Source organism: Otolemur garnettii, unplaced genomic scaffold, assembly GCF_000181295.1.
Source record: "Otolemur garnettii isolate 467f Iridium unplaced genomic scaffold, OtoGar3 scaffold00014, whole genome shotgun sequence".
NCBI classification, from domain to species: Eukaryota; Metazoa; Chordata; class Mammalia; order Primates; family Galagidae; genus Otolemur; species Otolemur garnettii.
The window spans coordinates 23,300,416-23,322,101 of NW_003852409.1; the positions used below are offsets into that span (position 1 = coordinate 23,300,416).

Sequence of the window (21,686 nt, forward strand, 5' to 3'; positions counted from 1 at the left end):
GATGACGCACCTACATACTAGCTTATCTGGCAGTCATTAAAAATCAAGTGCTAGAGAAATAATTGAATGAGATAGGAAAATGTCAGTATGATGTCAACTGAAATGCCTAAAACTCATGAGTAGGTTTGATAAACTTTATGAGTGACTTAAAAGCACATATGTCAAAATTTTAAGTGCTGGCCTCTCCGTGGCATTTTGACAAATGTTTTGTTTTTATGCTTTTTATAGTTTCTAGTTGTTGGACAATAAAGATTATCATCAAAAAAGAGTAATACTCTTATTGATATTTATTACTTTATTCCACAAACATTTACTAGGCCCCTTGGCCCATGCCTGGCCCTGTGCTAGGCAGTGGCTGCCCCACATCACACAGCACTGGCACCACAGACACTGCTGGTGCTTTCCAGAGCTAACTATCTAGGGGAATAGAAAATGCAGACTTGATTTTTGTAATACAGTAAACAAAAAGTCAAGACAAGTATCCTCAGTGAGGAGCTGAGAAGAAGGATCAATAAATGTGACCCACAGACGCTCAAAGGTCTGGTCCGGTCTGGAGAGAAAACAGAAATCCTCCCTCAAGCCCTGGAGGTGGTGAAGAGTGAAGCCTGTCAGCACACGGGTCCTGCCAGTAACTCTCAGAGGAGGCAGGGAAGGAGGGGCAGGAAAGGCGCTTGGGGAGACTCCACACAGGAGCAACGCGGGGAGCCAGGCTAGGGAAGGCAGGCAGCCCAGCCTGCTCTGAGCAGACACACAGGAGGAGGTGGGGAGGCAGGCAGAAGCCGGACTGGAAATCGGAGCGCCCTGCAGCTGCTGCCCAGGGAGAAGGGGTGACTGGCACCTCGCGAGAGGAGAAAGCAGTATCATGACACAGAGAAGAGCACCCTGGAGGACAGAGAGCTGCTCAAACATTGTCCCCTCCACGTGTAATTTCCTCAGCAGCTGTAAAGGTGGCCCCCTATCACCTACATCATAGGGCTGCTCTGAGGAGGGAACAGGACCATATAAAAAGCCCCTCTGCAAGAAGAGGTGGAGTTGCCAACAATCTCGAGGCGCCTGTGGGAGGCCTCGCCCCGGCAAGCTCATCCCAGCAGCTGCAGATGCCACGGCATGGCACAGGACACTTCATGAGGATCAGGGCCTTATCTTCACCACAGGAGCCCCGGAGCCTGATGGGCCACAGACGGGACTGGCGGGAGCACGGACACTGGGGTGCGGGTACAGAGGACAGATGAGTAAGCGGACAAATGGGAGCACTGGCCCAGGATCCCAGACAAGTGGCTGCAGGAACACAAGACATAAACCTCAACAAGCTGCTCCCCCACCAAAAGCAACAACACCAACGGTCCCCTGACAGTGGACCTGACCTCTATGCTCTCATGGGCCACAATTCCTGGTCCCTATTCTTGGGGCCTTTCAGAGGACAATACCACTTGCCTCATAGTGCTCTTGGCTAACTCCTTCTATCCCGTCCCCAGGGAAAATCTCCCTTGCTCTGTAGTCAGGTTACCTTTGTTGCCAGCTCTTCACTCGTAGGGCCAACAGCCTCTTGGGTCTGAATGTGCATTTGGGCAAGGAGCCTCTGGGCCTGGCCAATCTGCATGCACAGAGCCTCAAAGTCCTCAATCAGGCCCAGGACATGGTGGCCATCCTTGCTGGCCCACAGGTGGGAGTCAGTGACCAGGTGAGACACACCTGGGAGGCTGGCTGAGCTGCCACTGTCACAGGAGAGGGAGTCCACGTCATTCCCAGAGAATGGAAAGGTCTCTGAAGCTGCAAAATAAAAGATAAGATGGCAGCTCTGTTTGGGACAGCACCCTTCATTCAAGGAACACACGCTGCAGATACTAGCTAAGAGGACTAAGAGAGGCTTTCACAAGCCAAATTCAACTCCACACAAACCTGGGGGTGGGGGAAAGAGGCTCCGGACCGCAGTCTGTGTATTACCCTCAGTCTGTGTATCCCCTACCCCAGGCTCAGCGCCTGTCTTGTGGGAGAGGCTCCTTTAACCAACACTATCAACCAGGCACCCCTCAGCAGAAGACCCCCCGCTTCACACAAATGAGTCGAGCACCCAGCCTGATTGGACATGTGCACTGGAGGAGACCCACAGGCAACCGTGAAGAGTGAGCTGAGAGACAAAGCCAGCACCTGTGCAGGGACGGAGTGCTCAGGGAGGCTGCTAGGAGAACAAAACTTTTAAACAGATGCAGCAGGTGAGCTGGACTGCACAGGTAGCCAGGATTATGCTAAGGAGAAGCAAAGGCCTGTGGCTTTATCTCTGGATCACGGGAAGTACGGACAAGTGATCGTGCCCCACACAGCAGGAAAGGCATTTCACAGGAGGGCCTGTGCTCATGAGGAGCCCTGACCATGTGTTAGCAGTCACAGCAGGACTTTCAATGGCAGAGACTGGGACAAGGGGAAGTCTGGAAGTCACAGTAAGAGGAGACAGCAGGCCCGTCCGCAGGATGGTGACCTTCTGTGTGCCCACACCAGGACAAGTGACAAGGCTGGACAGAGCTAAGATGATCACTCTTTAATCCCCAGCAATAAGGACTCTACGCATTTGCTAAGGTTGGTGACACCAAGCAGGAGATCTCCAGCTAGAGAGGCCCCTGCCAAGCTCCTTCCTGCACTGGGACCAGGGAGCCCCATTCTTTAATTTAAAAATTCTACACCCACCCCCAATACTACCACAGTTGTTCAGACTTCAGCTTCATACCTGATTTTGGTGTCGCTGCCTGAGCAGAATCAAACAGATCAAATGAATTATCACTTGCCATGAGACCTTTGTTACCATCTACAAAATGCAAAACAGAGGAGAATAAAGGCACTAGTCTCACTGTCGTCAGCACGTAAGAGGGGAGTGAGGTCACACATACACACTCGAGCTCAGACACACAGGCACTTACGCAGATCTTCACTGGGCACCCATCCTGCCAGGCCCTGCGCAGGACACCAGGGAGACAGACCAAGCAGGCCCAGACCCTTCCCTAGAAGAGCTCTCCCGTCAGACCAATGAACAGGCAGGTCCACTCGAGTGTGACAGGGGATGGAAGCACAGGGCCATCGGAACTCAGGTGAGAAATGTGGATCCCAACTTGGCTCCCCAAAGGCTAGTACCTGCACTATGTTTTTGATTGTGACCAACCCACCCACGGAAAGGAGGGAAAGGAACCCCAGGCAGTGGGAAGAACAGGGGCACAAGCAGAAAAGAGTGAGCCAGGACCAGGGAGAAACAGCAGGTCACATGGCTGAGGCCTGGGTGCTAGGGAAGGACACAGTGGGATGCAAGGACAGAGCTGTGAGGACTGTGGGACCCACACAATGGCCTCCAGCAGGGTGACATCAGGCTGAGATGCTTGTTCTGGACTGTAGCAGTGAGTCTGGAGGCTACAGCAGTAACCTGAGCTGGAGAGGACAGAGTCCCACACAACGAGCTGGGGGTGAGGCACTCGAGACACGGTGAGAAGGCAAAGTCAACAGATGCTGTACGGATGATCTCTGTGACACTTTATGATAAGGAAAGAACTTTTGCAGCTGAAACCCATTGGACTCTCAGCAGCTGGGTGGACAGGACAGCTTTATAAAGCAGGTTTCATGGAAGCGGAGACCATGGGGCAGCAGACGAGAAGTGATCCACCAGTATAACTCAGCATGTCAGTGGCAAAGCAAGGACTGTCCAGGTCATAGGATTCCCTACCCCAGCTCCTTCCATCCCCGTGCCACTAGGCAAGGAGCTGACTGCCTTCAGCACTTCCCAAGGGTGCACTGCGATTCCCAAGGCTGAGGTGCTGGCCCCTAAGGGAATCACTTTCAGCCAAAGCAGCCTTTGGAACAAAACTTTTAAACAGATGCACTTAAATATAGCCCTGAAAAGTCTTTCACAAAGAAAGAAATGCTGCTGTCTGTGACAGAATTCTGATCTTGACTCAAGGAAATTAGAAAACTTTTCTGCTGAGGCAGCACTGTGAATTCTGAACACTCCTGATGCCTCTTGCCAGGCAAGCCTAGGGCTGCCTCTGAACAAATTTCACAAGCAGGTAAAGGCTGTGACTCGGCCCCCTCACTTCAGCTTCCCGACCCTCCTCCCTGGGCAATCCAAGTACAGGATTGTTCTCCTTCCTCTAGTCTCCCTAGCCCATCCCCACAAAGAATCATCTCCTAAAAAGGGCCAGGAGCAGGCCTATATTTGGAATGGCAATGCCCAGCGCCGATGAGATCATGCTAAGGCCGCTGCCTTTGCACACTGCTGACCTGTAGGCTACTTAGAAGGCAGCCACATGGCACATTCCAACCCTTCAAGGTTCCCCTAGCAGGACTTTATCCTGAGAATATTGTTTAACAGCAAAAAGCATATTAACATTGATGTTTATGAAGCTCCAAATCAGACTCCATTTTAATAATCAACCATAATGGTTCGGGGACTGACAATAACCTGGAAACAACCATTCGGGAACCCACGGGAAAGCAAGGGCAGTTTGTGTGATGTAATTTCGGCCAGAAACAAGGAAAGGACAGAGAATGGCACAAACCCAATTTGAACACTGTAAATCCATGCCTATATTTGATTTTAAAATGAAGAGAAATATGCAAAGTTTAAAAAAAATGATTGTTGTAAGAATCATGATGGGCTTTTTTCCCTTGTGCTTTTTTTCATATTGTTACATCTTTTAGTTTAAAATTTTAAAATCCTTATCAAGAAAAAAAAAATCAATGAACTAATCACTATTAGTTCTAAATCTGACTAGGTTCTCTTTAAGAGATTTTTGTCTAATTAAAGGCAAAAGATTTTATTCCCAATCCAAGTAAAGATAAACCCAAACTGTAGTGCAATCCTGATCCATAAAGTCTGTGGGCATCCCCGTCCCACTTTACGCAAACCCCCCGCCCCCCATGGGAGTTACAATCATAACCCCTGACACCCGAGGCTCCAAGCTGAAAGTGGTTTCTATCTCCAGCTCTGCCATCTACTTGCTGTGTCACTGGGGCAAACTCCTTCCACTCTGTGGGCCTTCGTTCCTTCCTCCCTAGAGCAAAGAGGGAGGCCTGGCTGACAGTGTTGAGCCTGACTGTTTGCTGGATTGCTCCAGCCCCTATGCTGGGCAATGGCAGATGTCTAGTCTTCCTGCTGCTGCCCCACACTGGTTCTCCAGGGCTAAACCCACAGTGGATCAACTTTTCAAACCTGCCAGGATGCTTTCCGGGTCCTGAAGACGCTGAAAGCCATAGCAGGTAGCTTAGATTCTCTTTTACAGGCAGTAAGAGGGACTAAAAAGGATTTTCAGCACTGGAGTGATATGGGCAGGACTAAATGGGTGACAGGGAGGAAGACTGTTGGCATCGAGGGCAGCTGGAAGCCCAAATTGCACTTTCCTTAGGACCAAGATACCCCACACAGAGATTACATTTTGCCAAAGGTGACAGCTAATTAGTGGCCAGGTCCCCTGGCTCCTAGGATAGAGCATGTCTGTTGTCAATGGAAAGACACCTCCATGGGTGAAGAAGCATTCAGAAGCTCATGGGCCACACAGAGACTCAGCTGCATTTTCAGAAGTGAGTAAAAGCAGGCGCTGTACCGTGTATGTCTAGCTGAAGCGACTGCTGGGGGACGGCCAGCGCTTGGACAGCCAGAGCAAGGGCTCCTTCCTCTGCCTCCTCTGCCCCCCTGGCCAGCTGCTCCTCCAGCCTGTTCTGCAGCGCACTGTTGGTCTCGATGCTCCCTTCCAGCTGTGCCCGCAGGTCCTGGATCTCGGTCAGGAGGCCGTGCAGGTCACTGCAAGGCTCCTGCCCCTTCCAGCCTTCTCCCGACTCTCTGGCCTCTGCAGATATGTACAAAGAGAAGGCGTGACTTCTTCCTCACCACAAGGTCGGCCATCAAAGGAACTCAACAGCCTCTCAAACCCACACTGCCATCGCACCCCCCTTCCCTAAGAAGCAGGTACAATGTAAAATAACAACTTGACTTTGGAAACAAAGAAATTGGCAGACTTAATTGCTCCTATTCCACAGGCTAAATAAGAGCTGGAAATTAATTTTCCCTCCTGGCCATAAAAGCCTAGCAAATAGCACACCAAACCCCAAAATTATGTCTGGTAGTAATAAAATCTATTTGGGCTGGAATTATAGAATGAAAGGGGATGATTTTAAGAGCCACAGTATATTAAAAAGATACAACAGCAAGAATAAGAAAAGCAACTTGAGGAGAAAATGAAAGCTGTGAGATGACCCTTTTCTAGATAAACTTTCAATAGGGAGAAACCATCTGGGAAATTAGTTTAAAAAAAAACCACCACACCTCAAAATTGATTCTGAAATATTACACTTTATGGTAGAGTCTTTCCAATCTGGTATCTCTCTTAGGATACAGAGAGTCCTGGGGCCACAACCGCCTCCCAGAGCAGCAGATACTTGTGGAACATTTCCGGCATATGGAAAGTTCTCCACAAATATTTGCTGAGTGAATGGGTAAAAAGAAATGCCCACTGGCAGGAGAAGCTTTCCTGAGTTCAACAGTGCCTGAGTGCCCACTAAGCGCCAGGTGCTGTGCTGGGATGTGTTCGATAATCCATTCTCACAACTCTACACGGTGAGTATTAAAACACATGTTTATAGAGGCAAAAACAGGCCCAGAGGGTGGTGACCTGCTGAAGGTCACACAGCCAGGAGGAGGGAGAGAGATTCCAAATTTCCGCTGGCCTAACTCCAGAGCCTAAGTCCTTCCACGAGGAATTTCCTGCCTGCTGTGACTTCAGAACAGGAGTGGGCCAAGACACAGTGTGGGGTCTGACAACAGCCCTTCAGGAGAGTGCTGGGCTCTGCCCCCCGGCCAGCTGCCCAGGCAGGTTCATGGCCCAGCAGCAGCCCCAGGCGGAGGACAGCCTTGGAGCAGAGCACCCAGTACCTCTCAGTCTCCTGTGCTCCTCATCCAGCTTCTCGTACACCTTCAGTTCCACTCGCAGGGACTGGAGTAGACTGTCGTTCTGGGAGAGCAGCCGCTGCCTCAACCTCATCTCCTCCTGCACCCTGAAAAGGCCCCCCCAACAAGGGGAGTAGAGTTAGTGCTACCAGAGGCGACCTACCCACACCCCCCAGAGCAGACCAGTTCCACCCGCAGCCACAGAGTCCAGATGAAAACGTGACAAGCATGGTTAAGAAGTCCTTCTCCCTCTGCTGACTGAGCTACAACCATCTTCCCCTGTCCAAGGTGCTCCCGGGAGATTCCGCTGGACTCAGACAGAAGCCTCCAGTGGCCCTCGCGCTGCACTGCTGGCTTTCCTGGCTTCCAGCTTGCAGACAGCAGAGTAGGAACTTCTCAGTCTTCCTAATCCCATGAACCAGTACCTTGTAATAAATCTCTCTCTCTACACAGTACCAACACAATGTCGGTATCTGTATACTGGCAGGAGGGGGAGAGGATCTTATTGATCTTGTTTCCATGGAGAACCCTGACTTATAAAACTAAGTTTTAATCCTTTTTAAAAAATTCTGTTTAAAAATTTAAGTTATGTCAACATTGGCTTCCTTGTTGGATGAAGTCTGTGTAACCAGCAGCAGCAGCAGCGGGCAGTGAGGCCACCGTCCCCTCACTCTTGGTCCCCTCTGTGTACTGCCCTCCCCACACTCCTAACTTTGGCGCCCACTTGTCTGTTCTCCTCTGTAACAGGTTTGTCTTTCAAGCGTCTATCAGTGAAATCTTACAGGATGTCACTGTTTTGAAACTGGATTATTCATTCCGTGTTAATGCTCTGAGGTTTTTCCAAGTCGTAACTTGTATCAATAGTTCATTCCTTTTTATTGTGAAGTTGTATTCTGTTGCATGGACATGCCACAGTTTTTTATCCATTACCCTCCTCGACATTTGGGTTCTTTCTAGGTTTTAACCCAGAATTCCTACTTGTGGGTATTTACCCCAGTGAAGCAGAGACTTACATTTACAAAATCATTGTACCCAAATGTTTATAGAAGCTTTATTCATATTCACACAAAACTTTTTTCTTCCACTCATAGGAAGGAAGGATTTGCAAACTACTCATCCAATAGGGGACTAATATCCAGAATACACAACGAACTCAACTCAACAAGAAAAAAAACCCAAATAATTCCAATAAGAAGTGGGTAAATGGCTTGGCACCTATAGCTCAAGCAGCTAAGGCACCAGGCACATATACCAGAGCTGGCGGGTTTAAATCCAGCCTGGGCCTGGCAAACAACGACAACTACAACCAAAAAATAGCTGGGCATTGTGGTGGGCGCCTGTGGTCCCAGCTACTTGGGAGGCAGAAGCAGGAGACTTGCTTGAGCCCAGGAGTTGGAGGTTGCTGTGAGCTGTGATGCCACAGCACTCTCCCCAGGGTGACATAGCGAGACTCTGTCTCAAAAAAAAAAAAAAAAAAAAAAAGTGGGTAAAGGACATGAATAGATTATTTCTCACAAGAGGGCATACCAATGACCAACACGTATATGAGAAAATGCTCAGTGTCACTAACCATCAGAGAAATGTAAATCAAAAACATAATGAGGTAGTACCTCACACCTGTCAGAACGCCCATTATTAAAAAGATAAACAAATGTTGGCAAAGATTGTGGTGAAAAGGAAACTCTTATACACTGCTGGGAGGAATGTAAACTAGGACAGCCACTACGAAAAACAGTAGGGAGAACTCTCAAAAAACTAGAAAGTATTTCAAACACTAAAAATGGAATTACCATTCCATCCAGCAATCCCACCACTAGGGAGCTACCCAGAGTAAAAGAAATCAACACAGCAAAGGGACACCCACACGTATATGTTCACTGCAACACTATTCACAGTGGACAAGCTGTGAAACCAACCTAACTGCCCAACAACAAGTGAATGGATAAAGCCAACGTGGTGTAAACACACAAGGAATACTAGTCAGCCACAAGAACGAAATCCTGTCATTTGCAGCAACGTGGACAGAACTGGAGGTCATTACATTAATGAATAAGCCAGGCATGGGAAGACAAGCAGCCTCTGTTCTCGCTCCCAAGTGGGAGCTGGAGAGGAGAACAGCAGATACCAGAGGCTGGGAAGGGTGTGTGGGGCAAGGATTGAAGAGAAGTGGGTGAAAAGGCACAAACATACAGAAAGAGTCAGTGATAGCAGAGTAGGACGACTACACTTAAAAATGTATCATACTTGGGTGATGGACACCCTCCCTGCCCTGACTCCATCAGTACACATTATATACATGTAACAAATTTCTCATCTACCCTATAAACTTGCACAAATGAAACAATCAGTAATTATTTCACCCTACCATGAAAGAAACAAAAAGAATTCCAGTCAGCCACTATTTCCCAAACGTCCCCACAGCTAGCCCTGTACATACATAATTACGTGTCATCTGCACAGACACCCTAAAAGGTAGGTGTTGTCTTAATCCTTGGTTCAGAGATGTGAGGATGTGAAACGTAAAAAGGTTCCATCCCTTCCCCAGGGGTGCACAGTTTAGAAGATGAGCCTAGACTTAACCTAGGACTCTCTGAAGGCAAAGACAATGAACTTGCTACATCACCCACCTGGGGTGACGAGGGGGATGATAGTACCTCTCAAAGAGCGGGGCAGTCACGGGTGCTGGCAGGGACCACTGAAGTGTGGAACAAGACAGATTCTAAGGGGGAAACTGCGAGAGTGCTCAGCATGGTCCCTGTGAAGTCTAAGGTGGGTTCATGGCACTGCTCTGCTCAGTCTCCCAGTGGCTTCCTGCACCACTCAGAGCAAACACTGAAGTCCTTACCCTGGCTATGAGGCCCAACACTATTCAGCATCTAGCCAGCTGCTACCATGGCCCTCTCCAGATGTGCTGGCCTCCCTGCTCTGCCAGGCACAGACCAAGGCCACTGGCCCTCAGGGTCTGAGCCCCTTCAGCCACAAGGAGCCAACCCCAGACAGCTGCAGTGCTCACCCCTTCACTGTGTTCAGGTCTCTGTTCAAATGTCATCTTTTCAGAGAGGACTTCCCTGACCTACCCTAGATAAAAAATAGCAGCCTGCTCCCCGAGCCCTCTCTCCCTCACCTTCCTGGTTTTTCTCCATGCATTTTATGTCCCCCGACCTATGATGGGTAGTGTTCACTTCTGTCCCCACACACTAAGGCACAGGCTCGTGCCTCATTCCACCCTTGCAGTCTGGCGCCTGGAGGCGTGGTATGGCCATCGGCGGACGGGCGAATCAGGGCCGTACCTGCTCAGCTTCTTGCGGGTGCTGCAGACCTCCTTGAGCAGCTGCTGGCTGTGTCTCTCCTTCCCACTGACTTCCTTCTGCAGCCTCTCGTTTTCCTCCTTCACACTGGCACATTCCCGCTGAAGATGCTCGAGGCTCGCAGTCTTCCTGGAGAGGGACTCCCGTAATTTTTCATTCTCCTTCTGTTTATCTGCAAACACACAAAAAAAGCGCCACTGAGAAGGGACACCATTCATTTTTTCCAACCTTATTACGTAAATACAGCACTTCAGCTCAAGCAATCCAAGAATACAAAAAAGAATGAGATTTAATTTAATCTGGCATTTATGATCTTGGCATTCCAATTATCTTATACATTTTGGTCAGATAAATCTGTCAACAACAGGGCTGCAGATTAAACGTCACCAGGAGAAAATGGGCCTGTTTAATTTTCTATTAAATAATGGGCCATGCAAGCCCAGTGACTTTGCCTTCACAGAGCAAACTGGTAGAAACTATAGACACAGGCAGGAAACGGGGTTCAAAACTCAGGCAGTGGGTGCTGGGAAGTCCACAAGCTTCCTCCTTCCTCACACCTCCCAGCAGGAGGCCAGCAGGGCTGCAGATGGCACCCGGGGCTCATTCACTCCTCGGGCCATGAGGACATCACCTCTCCTGAGGAACAAAACACACCCTGGCACAAGGAATGACACGGTCGAGAGCAGGTGCTGGAGGCACGTGGCTGTGTTTCAAGTGCAGCTTTCTCAGTTTACCAACCTCATAATCCTGAGTGTGGATCTTCACGGCTCTGTGCCTCAGTTTCCCCACACTGCACAGCTGGGGCTCTGAGCACGCCATGAGGACAGGCTGCCAGCAGTGCTGGATGGTTGAGAGCTACCATGTACCAGCACCAACTGTGTGGGCTTCACCTTGACACCTTCCCATGTATCATCTTATCTAATCTTCAGAACAAACTTCCCAGGCAGGTTCTGTTATTCTCACATTTTCCACATGGGAAACTAAGGACTGATGAGGTTATGATTTCCCAAAGGTCAGGCAGCCGATTAGTGGCAGAGCCAGGATGCAGACTCGGGTTTCCCAGCTCCACTCTTAGCCCATAACACAACCATCCTAAGCAAGTGCTCACCTCCCCACTCAGACTCCAGCCACGCCAAGCTGCATATGATCCCTCCCCTCTAACCTCTAGGCCTTTGTCTGCCCTCTTCTTTCTGTTTAAAAGGCCCTGGCTCCTCTAAACCTTAGTCACCTTGACTAATCCCTCCCGGTCCTTTTAGACTCAGCTCTTAAAGACTAGCTTTTCCTGGTCAGGATGCCTTTATTGTGGCTAACGCTCACGCCTGGCCAGCCATGGGCAGTCTGGCTGCCTCTCCCCTCAGACCATGAGCCCCCAAGGGAAAGGACCAGGCCTCACTCATTTCTGGATCAGAGTCTCCATAGGCCCTGATGTGGAACAGGATACAGGAAGTGTTCACTGAATGAATGAACAACCTGCAGAAGGCCCAATTTCATCTCTTACGCTGAAATCGGCATCAGTATTCTCTAGGAAATGTGGGATAAGCTAACCCAAGTTTCAGCTCCACACCTTCCAGTGCTGTGAGCACGGACTGGGCAATTCCCTAGACCTTGGTTTCTTACCTATAAAACATTGCTAATGATACCTCATTGCAGAATTGTTTTAAGCATTAAAAGATAATGTAAGTAAAAGCTCTTTGGGAGCTAAGCTCCAAATACAAGGAATTAAGGGACGAGATCTTCATAAGAAATACTGGATAAACTTTGCTGAGAGCAGAGATCTCCGGCTCAGATCTGGGCAGTAATATGTTGTACCGGATAATGAGTGAAAAGTCGACAAAGTAACATCCCCTGAGTGCCTATCAGAGTGCCGAGAGCTTTACCTGTTTAATTGTTACAACTGCCCTAGAGGCTCCTTCCCGCTCTGGTTTTAGTTTCCTCAGCTGTACAGCAGGCACACCTCCCAGGGTCGGCTGTGACAACTACATGGTGTAGAGCTGTCACAAAGCTGCAGGACCTAGGCTGGCCAGACTCCAACACCTACATTCTTCCCATGATACAGACACTTTGGGGTTCCAGGCTGCAGTCACACCTTTGATTCTTACCTCTGGATCCCTTAACGAGCATTATATTCAGGGCCTGGTTTTGCTTTCTCAGGAAATGAATTTCGGATGTTAGAGAGTTATGCAGCTCTGAACCAGATGCAAAAATGTTTGTAGGACCTATAAAAACACACATAAAGAGTGATTTATAAATAGTCTCCAGATGAGTATGGTTGGAACTTTCCAGAAAACAATTTTAAACAATGAGTTAACACAACATGCAATGAAAATGTGAACTACGTAAGATATAACCAGAGCCAGAAGGAAATGAGAGTGAGCTTGAAAGAGGGGCAAGAGAGGCGCCCTCACTTCTTCCCTGTCCTGAGGGTGAGCAAAGCAGGGGCCCTGGACCAGGAGCAGGTGAGTGACAGTCTTAACCTTCACAGATGTCCCCCCTGAGGTCAAACCTCATGTAGCTAGCCAGCTGCTGGGCTCCTCCACTGAAGCTGCTCAGTCCAAAGCTGAACTCACCCTTCTGCCCCAGAAGAAAGCATCAGCACACCCCAACCCAAGCCAAAAACCTGGGCACTAACCTACACCCCTCTCCTCCCATTCCCCAGTCATAAGCGCTGACTCCTCCAAATCACCTCAGACACTAGTCCACTCTTTTCCGTCCCTACAGTTCAGGCCTGACCACCTTGCTCGAAGTTTGCCTCCCTCCCCTTCTGCAAACAGGGTTATTATCTTACACACAGTACATTCATGTTATTCTCTGCTCAAATAACATCTGGTGCCTCCCTCATGGTGAAAGACAAACAAAACAGTCTAACTGCTCAGTCCAGAGCCCAAGGGTCTCCCTTGTCTGCTCCAATCTCAATGCAAGCCCTCTACTACCTCTCCCCTCTAGGCCACCGAGCCCTTAAGGCAGTCCAAATGGATCACACCTGTGTTCCCAAACACCTCCCCGACATTGCAGAAGAGGTATCCCTTTGCCTAGAATGCCCACTACTCTTTACCTTTCAAAGCACACTTTCAACTCTAGCTCAAATTCACTGCCTTTAAGTGCATCCCTGAAAGATCAGGGTCTAGAGCTCCAGACTGGCTGGAAGTCATATCCTCAACTACAAATACTTCACCATGCTCTCGTCTGTCCCTGAAATCCTGACCCTTCCTTTAAATCCAGCTCAGACAACACCTCTTGCCGGATACCTCCCTTGACACTCCACTTCAACATTCCTCACCCTCTGACGTCTGTACCACCGACACTGTTCATGTCCCCAGTTACCCTCAGGACAGTGCCCACTGTGTGCAAGCTGCCCTCTGCACTGGCAGGCAAGTTCTTCCCCTTCTCTTCCTCACACTCACTAAGTCCACTTACTATAGCACAGAGGCAAATTCCTTGCTTTCCCCAGCAGCCTTCCCCAAGGACATAAGCAACGTGCCACTTCTGGCCAATGGGACCTGAAGGGTAGTCTGCTGGGGGCTGCTGGGAAAGATTTTCTCTGGATAAAAAGATAAGGACAGAGAGAAGCCTCCCCCTCTCCTTTCCCATGCGTTGGACACTGTCCTGAGAGGACGGCATGCTTGCAGTGACTGCAGTCATCCCAGACACTAACCCCAAACTCTGCAATCAGTAAGCCTTAACACATGCCGTGGAACTACCTGCCTCGGATTTCTTATCACGTAAGAAAACATAAACCCGCTGTTAACATCAATTTTTTCTTATACTCTGTTATCTGCAGCTGAAAGCATCCTGGCAGAGACCCTGATTTGAATATTACAAGGGAGGTAGGACATTAGTTCTCCAGATGTTTCCACTGGGCAGCATCTCATTCTCACGTTTGTGACTCACTTATCACAGTGTCGTGTAATTGTTTTCATTCACACGTCTCTCCCCTAAGAACTCTGGCATCTTCTCAGAAACACCTGGGTTTCAACCATGACTCTGGCTTCTTTTTTCTTTTTTCTAGAGACAAAGTCTCACTCTATCATCCTTGGTAGAGTACCGTGGCATCACAGCTCACAGCAACCTCCAACTCCTGGCCTTAGGTAATTCTCCTGCCTCAGCCTCCTGAGTAGCTGGGACTACAGGTGCCTGCCACAAGGCCAGCTATTTTTTTGTTGCTGGAGCCAGGTTTGAACTCGCCATCCTTGGTATATGGGACTGGCGCCCTACGCAGTGAGCCACAGGCGCCACCCATGACTCTGGCTTCTTAAGAGCTGCTTGACCTCAGGTGAGTCACATCTTTCCTAAGTCTCCAGTAGCTCAATAAAAATCACTGATGTTGTAGCTGCTATCACCATCCATATTGACATCACCATGGATGACAGGCTGGCACAAAACTAGTACTGAGGAGTAATCTGAGGGGGCAGGGATAATTCTACAGCGGGGTCTACAATGACCACAGCGAAGGTTACAGCTTTGAAGGCAGGATTTCATTCAAAGAAATAATTCGGCTGAAGAACAGTTCCTAACACAGCCTAAACCTAACCTGAGGAGCGAGGTCCACCCCTGACGCTGATGGACCAGTCTTCCCTCCGAATGTCGACACCACAAGCTCGTACAACTGGGGGCAAGCGAGAAGCTCTAACACCCGAGATGACGGTTTTAAACAATATTCTGCCTCAATATTATGAGGAGCCATGCCGCTTTCAAGCCTGCTCCCAAGGTGAACATTTCACAGCAGGAGAAGGTGGGGCCCCTTTTATTTCTTTGTCTTTTCAGACATTGTGACAACATGGTGAGAACAGCGTGTCTTTCCACCAGTGTAAATACTTTATGAATGCCTTTTTGTAAACCTCCCCGTCAGAGTGAATTACTCTCCAGAGCAACTGCCTGCTCCATTGTAGCTGGTGGCCATTTGAGCCCCCAAATAATTCTATAATTGGATTTGCCAGGGAAAATGTAAAACAGAATGAATCTAATTCAGGCATTACCAAGAGAGAATGTGAAGGGCCCAGGCGTGTATTTCTTTTCCTGTGTTTGATAAGACTAATAACTCAGATTAATCAATTTCTCTGAGGGTGAGAGGGGAGGATGCGGGATGAGGCTGGAGTGAGTGAGAGGGACGGGGAGGGGGGAGGGCATGTAAGGGAACCATTCTGTTTACCTTGCAAACTGCAGCACATACATATTGGAAAGATGTCCTTCTAGGCTGGTGACTATGACAGGTTAGAACGGAATGAGGACAGGACAAGGGACTAAGGACTCATCCAGACTATCTTTCTAGAACTCAGTTCTCTCATCTCTAAAGATGAGAATGAAATTAGGGTCTCTGCCCATTGAAAAGCCTTGAGAGGTTAAACGAATAATGTTACATGAAATTAAATAGTAAAATAAAACTGATGATGATGTTGAAAGCAACATTTATACTGAGACACTAAGCAAGGCCCTATTCATAACACTGCCTCATTTAATATCCCAACAACCCTGTTTTATAAAATAATTAAGCCTGGCAGGGCCAAGTGTGGTGGCTCACGCCTATAATCCCAGCACTCTGGGAGGCCGAGGCAGGTGGATTGCCTGGGCTTACAAGTTTAAAAGCAGCCCGAGCAAGAGCGAGATCTCTTAAAATAGCCGAGCATTGTGGCAGGTGCCTATAGTCCCAGCTACTCAGGAGGCTGAGGCAACTGAATCACTTGAGCCCCGGAGTTTGAGGTTGCTGTGAGCTATGATGCCACAGCACTCTACCAAGGATGACAAGTGGGACTCTGTCTCAAAAGAAATAAAAAGACTGGCAGAGATGGAGTGAAGTGCAGGGATCCACACCCAGCTCAGTCTAACTCCCAAACTCAGCCTTTTCCAAGTGCACGAAGATGCTCTCAAGGTACATTCTTCATGGAATGAGGACACCATCTCTGGAGCAATAAGGAAAGATGTCCGAGAGACACTGAGCAATGAAAGACGGGGCAGGATAGTGGACACACAGCGTGCTACCTTTTGGGTGAGGGGGAGAATGAGAATATATACTTGTATTTGCATATTTTTTTAAAAAAGCACTGAAAGGATACAAATGAAAACCAACAAATGTAAGAAAGAGGGGTCAGGAGCACAGGGTTAATGGGTAAAGAATGAAGGTTTTAATTTTTTTTTTTTTTTTTGAGACAGAGCCTCAAGCTGTCCCCCTGGGTAGAGTGCCATGGCACCACAGCTCACAGCAACCTCCAACTCCTGGGCTCAAGCGAGTCTCCTGCCTCAGCCTCCCAAGTAGCTGGGACCACAGGTGCCCGCCACAACGCCTGGCTATTTTTTTTGGTTGCAGCCGTCATTGTTGTTTGGCAGCCCGGGCTGGATTCGAACCCACCACCTTAGGTGTATGTGGCTGGCGCCTTAGCCACTTGAGCCACAGGCGCCAAGCCAAAATTTCACTCTTTTTTTTTTTTTTCTGTTACCCTGGGTTGAGTGCTGTGGAGTCATAGCTCACAGCATCCTCCAGCTCTTGGGCTTAGGCAATTCTCTTGCCTCAGCCTCCCGAGTAGCTGGGACTACAGGTGCCCGCCACAACACCCAGCTGTTTTTTGTTGTTGTTGTTGCAGTTTGGCTGGGGCTGGGTTTGAACCTGTCACCCTCGGCATAAGGGGCCAGCACCCTACTCACTGAGCCACAGGTGCTGCCCGAAGGTTTTAATTTTTGAAGCATATAAATATCTTACCTATGGGGGAAAAGATATTTTAAAGTGCTTCATGGAAGATCAGTCTATTCACAGCTAATTGTAGTTATGCAGAAATATTGGTAACCTTTTCACTGGCATGTGAGCTTTACTAGAATGCTAAAATGCCGGTATTTTTATAATCCATTATTGATGTAAAGACAAAATACTGCTTTGTTTTATTTCAAAGTATCCATTTTTCGAGAGCTTCCAAAGTCAAATGAGGTACCAACCACAATTCAGAAAGCCAGAGGCTGGCAGGCTTCTCCGATGAGGGAGAAACTAACACATATCAAGCACCTGCTTTGTACACAGACTGCTTATTCAGGCAAAGGCATCACAGTAAAGCCGCCCCAGGCTCACGCCGCCCTGTGGGCACGTCCTTCCTTACCTTGACCAGCCTCAGCTCCTTGCCGTTCCAGCTGTTTCCGGAGCTTCTCATTTGTTTTAATCGATTCTTCTAAACGTTTTCTCAAAGTTCGAATTTCCTGTATATGTTCCATTATTAAGTCTACAAGAGGGAAGGGCATTTTTAAGTCAAAGTCTGAAGCCCCCAACAAACTGAATAATTTATAAATTATGCAAGGATCTTGAAATTCTGAACAGTATTGCATGTTATTAGCAATGGGCAACTCTTTCCTTGGCATGGGGAGGCTGAGTTTCTCAAGACCACAGACACACTTCTGTACGATTTTCTGCAGTCCTCCATGCCTCCATGGAAAAACGCTAATGTAGCCCTTTATTCTTCTAAATATAAAATATTAATTTAAAATCTTCCTTATGGTGAAACAGATCACTTTCAAGTCTGCTTGATTAGCCTGAGAGTTGATTAAACTTCCTTCACGATAAATCCAGTTATTTTCATCATTTTTTTTGCAAAAGAAAAAGTTATCTATTTATTACTTAGTAATTTAAGACCAAAAATAAAGTAAAACAATGCTGCTGAGAATGGAAATAAGAAGGATAATCTCAAGATACATCCTGTCAGTGTGAGTATAAACGCAAATGACGTTTAAAGGATACTTTTAACACTAGACTTAGAAAAGTTCTTTCCCAATGTCTTTTACCAAATAATTCTCCTTCTGGGACTGTATTTAAAGAGATCACCAGAGATACTGACAAGCATTTGCCAGAATGCAGGAAAACATTCATCTTAGTATTGTATGAAACAGCAAAAACTGAACTCACTCAAATTGCTAAATAAACTGCAGTACATCCATTATAATGTAGGAATATATAGCTGTTAAAAATGTTATGAAGACTATATAATATCATGGAAAGATTATCATGTTGTTAAGTTTTAAAATAGACACAAAGTTAAATATTCAACGTAATCCCAATTTGTAGGGGAAAAACTCAAATTTTTCCTACATTCTTGCTTAACAACCAGCACGGAAGACTTCACTGACCAAATGTCACAGGGGGTTGTTCCCCCTACACACGCAGCGAGCACTCCACGTGCAGTCAGTCCCTCCAGGTGTCCTCAAACGCAGTTCAGTTCTGCACCACCGACCTGGAGAGTGTCAGATCCACAGGGAGGTCTCAGCCCCATGAGACTGCCCCCAACTTGAGATGCCAGTGGAAGCCCCAGGTTGTTTTATCTGTGCTCTGACTATAGGTTGGGTTCCCAGGACACTCTCCTTGAGTTCAACTAATGTGCTAGAGTGGGTCACAGAACTCAAGAAAACACTTGCTTATGTCGGCTAGTTTATTTTAATGGATATTATGCAGGACAATGATGAACACCAGATGAAGAGATGGATAGAGCAAAGTATGTAGGAAGGGATGTGGAGCTTTAGTCCCTCTCTAGGGCTGCCACCCTCCAGGAATCTTCCAGCATTAGGCTATCCAGAAACTCCCTAAACCTAGTCCTTGTAATTTTCTATGGAAGCTACACTATGCAGGCATGTTTGATTACATCATTGGCCACTGGTGATCAACTTAATCTTCAACCACTATCCTCTCCCCAGAGAGAGAGGTGTGTGTGTATGTCAGAGGGAACCTGAAAGTCCCAAACCTATAATCATATGGTTGACTCCCTTGGTAACCCACTCCCACCCAGAGACACCCAGGAGTCCCCAGCCATCAGTCAACTCAACAGCACACAAAAGATGCCTGTCGCTTCAGAGATTGAGAGGATTTTAGGAATTGTATGCCAAGAACAAATATGTATTTCACTCTATCACATAACTCTATTTAAAAATTTGTACAGATAGGAAAGACACAAATATACAAAAGAAGGAAATACTTTGAAATATTAATAGCAGTTGCCTTTGGGTGGCAGATGAAATTTTAAATTTCCCCAATTTTCTACAATGAACATACATTTTTTTTCAGCCTTTGCCACATTTCACTTTAACAAAGAAAGAAGGAACCACAATTCCAATCTAGAGGCAGGTTTCTAGAGTCACTGTTTAAAGTATAATCACATTAAGTATCCAAAAGCAAAACTAATGTCTTTAATTCATCAATTAGGGGATACTCAGTATGTCTTAGTAACGTTTGTCTTAAAACATTACACTAATGTTATGACCCAGTTTTAATTCCTCCAAAATTACTTTCATTTAAAAGTAGCACAGTGTTACAGATCTTTTCCTAATTAAATAGTAATTTTGCCATGAATTTGAATGTTTATGAGATAACTTAATTCCCAGACCTTCAGCTCTCTCCTATTAATGCCAAAAGTGTGGCGAGTAATTTGGTGGAATGTCTGCAGCTCTCACTACAGTGCAGCTCTGAAGGGCCCCGCCTGCAATCAACTCCCAGCACCGCGCAGCACCGTACCTCCCTGTTCCTGTCTGCAGCCCTGCAACTCCTCTTCCAGAGGCCTGTGGGTCAGGGTCAGTCAGGAACTTATCTGTTGTGACTGCAGCCTTCCTCACCGGCCTTCTAAGCCACGCACTGCAGGTTTGAGGGACTAAATGCTCCGTAGCCACCACGATGACCAGTTTCCACTGGGTCTTTGGCCAGGAGCTGGAATCATCACTTGGGTATATGGAAACATTCCCAGTTGAATTGGACACCACTTATTAATTAATTATGCAGCCATGCCGAGGAGAAGGAAATACTATACTAGCCTTTACAAAATGAAAGAAAAATATCTGTCTCTTACCATAATACCCTCCTAACAAATCCTAACTCTTTAAAGCCATAAATCCTATAAGAAGCAACCACCCCCTAAAATGTGTTATTTTTTTTTCCCTAGTAGTTCCAATGTATAGAGCCTACGCTGAGAAAATGCCCCCAGATAAGAAAAAGGCTTCATGTTCAAAGATATTCCCTGCAGCATTGTGTACAATTGTGAGATATGGAAATGACTCAAATGTTCTGCAACAGGGGACCACAAGGAAAATGGCAGTTCAGTCATTCAATGGACTATTCTAAAGTCACTAAAAATGATGTTTGTAACATGTCAGGAAGCTCATCATATAATGTTAAAAGAGAAAAGGAAAAACACTAAGTTATCTCTCTACACAGATTATAAATATGACAAAAGAAAAACCAGATACAGAGAACAAAAGACAGAAGAGAAACAAACCAAGAAAGATGGCAGTGGGGGTATCAGGGTGGCTCCAGAGAGCACTGTCCTCGTTCAGACAATCCACTCAGAGGACATGATAAGCCCAAGGTCATGGGTCCCCAAGGAATATGCAAAAGATGCCTAAAGGCTTCTACATTAGAACTAAAACAAGGCTGGGGTGGCAGCCAGGGTGAAGGGCAGAACAGAGGAGCAGGCAGGGGGAGCAGAGGAATAAGAACAGGGATCTCAGACATCCCACTGAAACCACTCGGCTGCTGCACTTTAACTGCTGACCTTCTGTTCCTCGAACCCTCACTCAAGTCTGCACAAAGCCCTCATGGGAGTGGTCTCAGAAAGGGACTGAGTTTCAATGCAGGAGGTGGTGCTAGAGACAGGGAAACAACTTGTGGTCTGATCTAAATTAGGCAGAATGTAGAGCCATAAATGACTAAAAAAAATCAAGTACTCAGAAACCCACAAAAATTGTAGAGGGACACGGCCAGAAATCCAAAGAAACCAGGTCCAGGTGACTGGCTGCAGGAGAACCCCAGCTGATACCTGAGTAACCCTGAGAGTGTGCACTAGGTATGTTTTCAAAGTGTGCTCTTCTGGGCCTGAGTGTCCTAGAGAAGCCTCAGAGGCCACCAAGGGGACAAAGACTCCACTCCTATCTCTTTTACATATTGCATGGGGTTGTTAAAACAAGATTTCAAAAAATTTAAAACAATGATCTATGGGATCAAATACCAACAAAGAGCTTTTAACAAGGAGATGCCAGTATCTTTCTATAAATAAAGTTTTATTGGAAGATGGCCAGGCCCATTCATTTCATCATCTATGGCTGCTTCTGTGCTACAACAGCTGAGTTGAGGAATTGCAATGAAGAACATTTACCCTATAAAGCCTGAAATATTTACGATCTATCCCTTAATAGGAAAACTTGGCTAATACCTAGTCTATTTGGTCTGGTCTACATAATCCCTTGAACCTTTAAAATATATTGAATTATAAACACTAAGCCCTATACGTTACCCCAACAGGAGGAAGCAAGAGTGTACTCAGGTGAAGGGGAGATCAGACTCCTGGAGACTGATTCTGACAATTCAGTCCATGGTCAGAGGCAGAACAAAGGTGTTATGGACTAAATGTGTCTCCAAAACGCATATGTTAAAGCCCCAGTGATGGTATGGGAAGTAGGGTCTTTGGCAGGAGATTAGGTCATGAAGGTAGAGCCCTCCTGCTCTCTTGTCCTCC

General features: G+C 47.2%; 1 protein-coding gene across 2 annotated transcripts in view; it reads right to left on the minus strand.

Moving 5' to 3' along the window:
• The window catches only part of CDK5RAP2 (CDK5 regulatory subunit associated protein 2), a 190,200-nt gene that overhangs the window by 13,861 nt on the left and 154,653 nt on the right, over positions 1-21,686 (minus strand). For both annotated transcript variants that reach the window (XM_012802462.2, XM_023510586.1), the window contains 7 exons: positions 17,304-17,423; positions 12,327-12,443; positions 10,210-10,399; positions 6,905-7,026; positions 5,580-5,822; positions 2,723-2,800; positions 1,508-1,770 (listed from right to left, as the gene is read on the minus strand). In XM_012802462.2, coding sequence (XP_012657916.1) covers positions 1,508-1,770; positions 2,723-2,800; positions 5,580-5,822; positions 6,905-7,026; positions 10,210-10,399; positions 12,327-12,443; positions 17,304-17,423 — 1,133 coding nt within the window. The remainder of the gene's footprint in view (positions 1-1,507; positions 1,771-2,722; positions 2,801-5,579; positions 5,823-6,904; positions 7,027-10,209; positions 10,400-12,326; positions 12,444-17,303; positions 17,424-21,686) is intronic.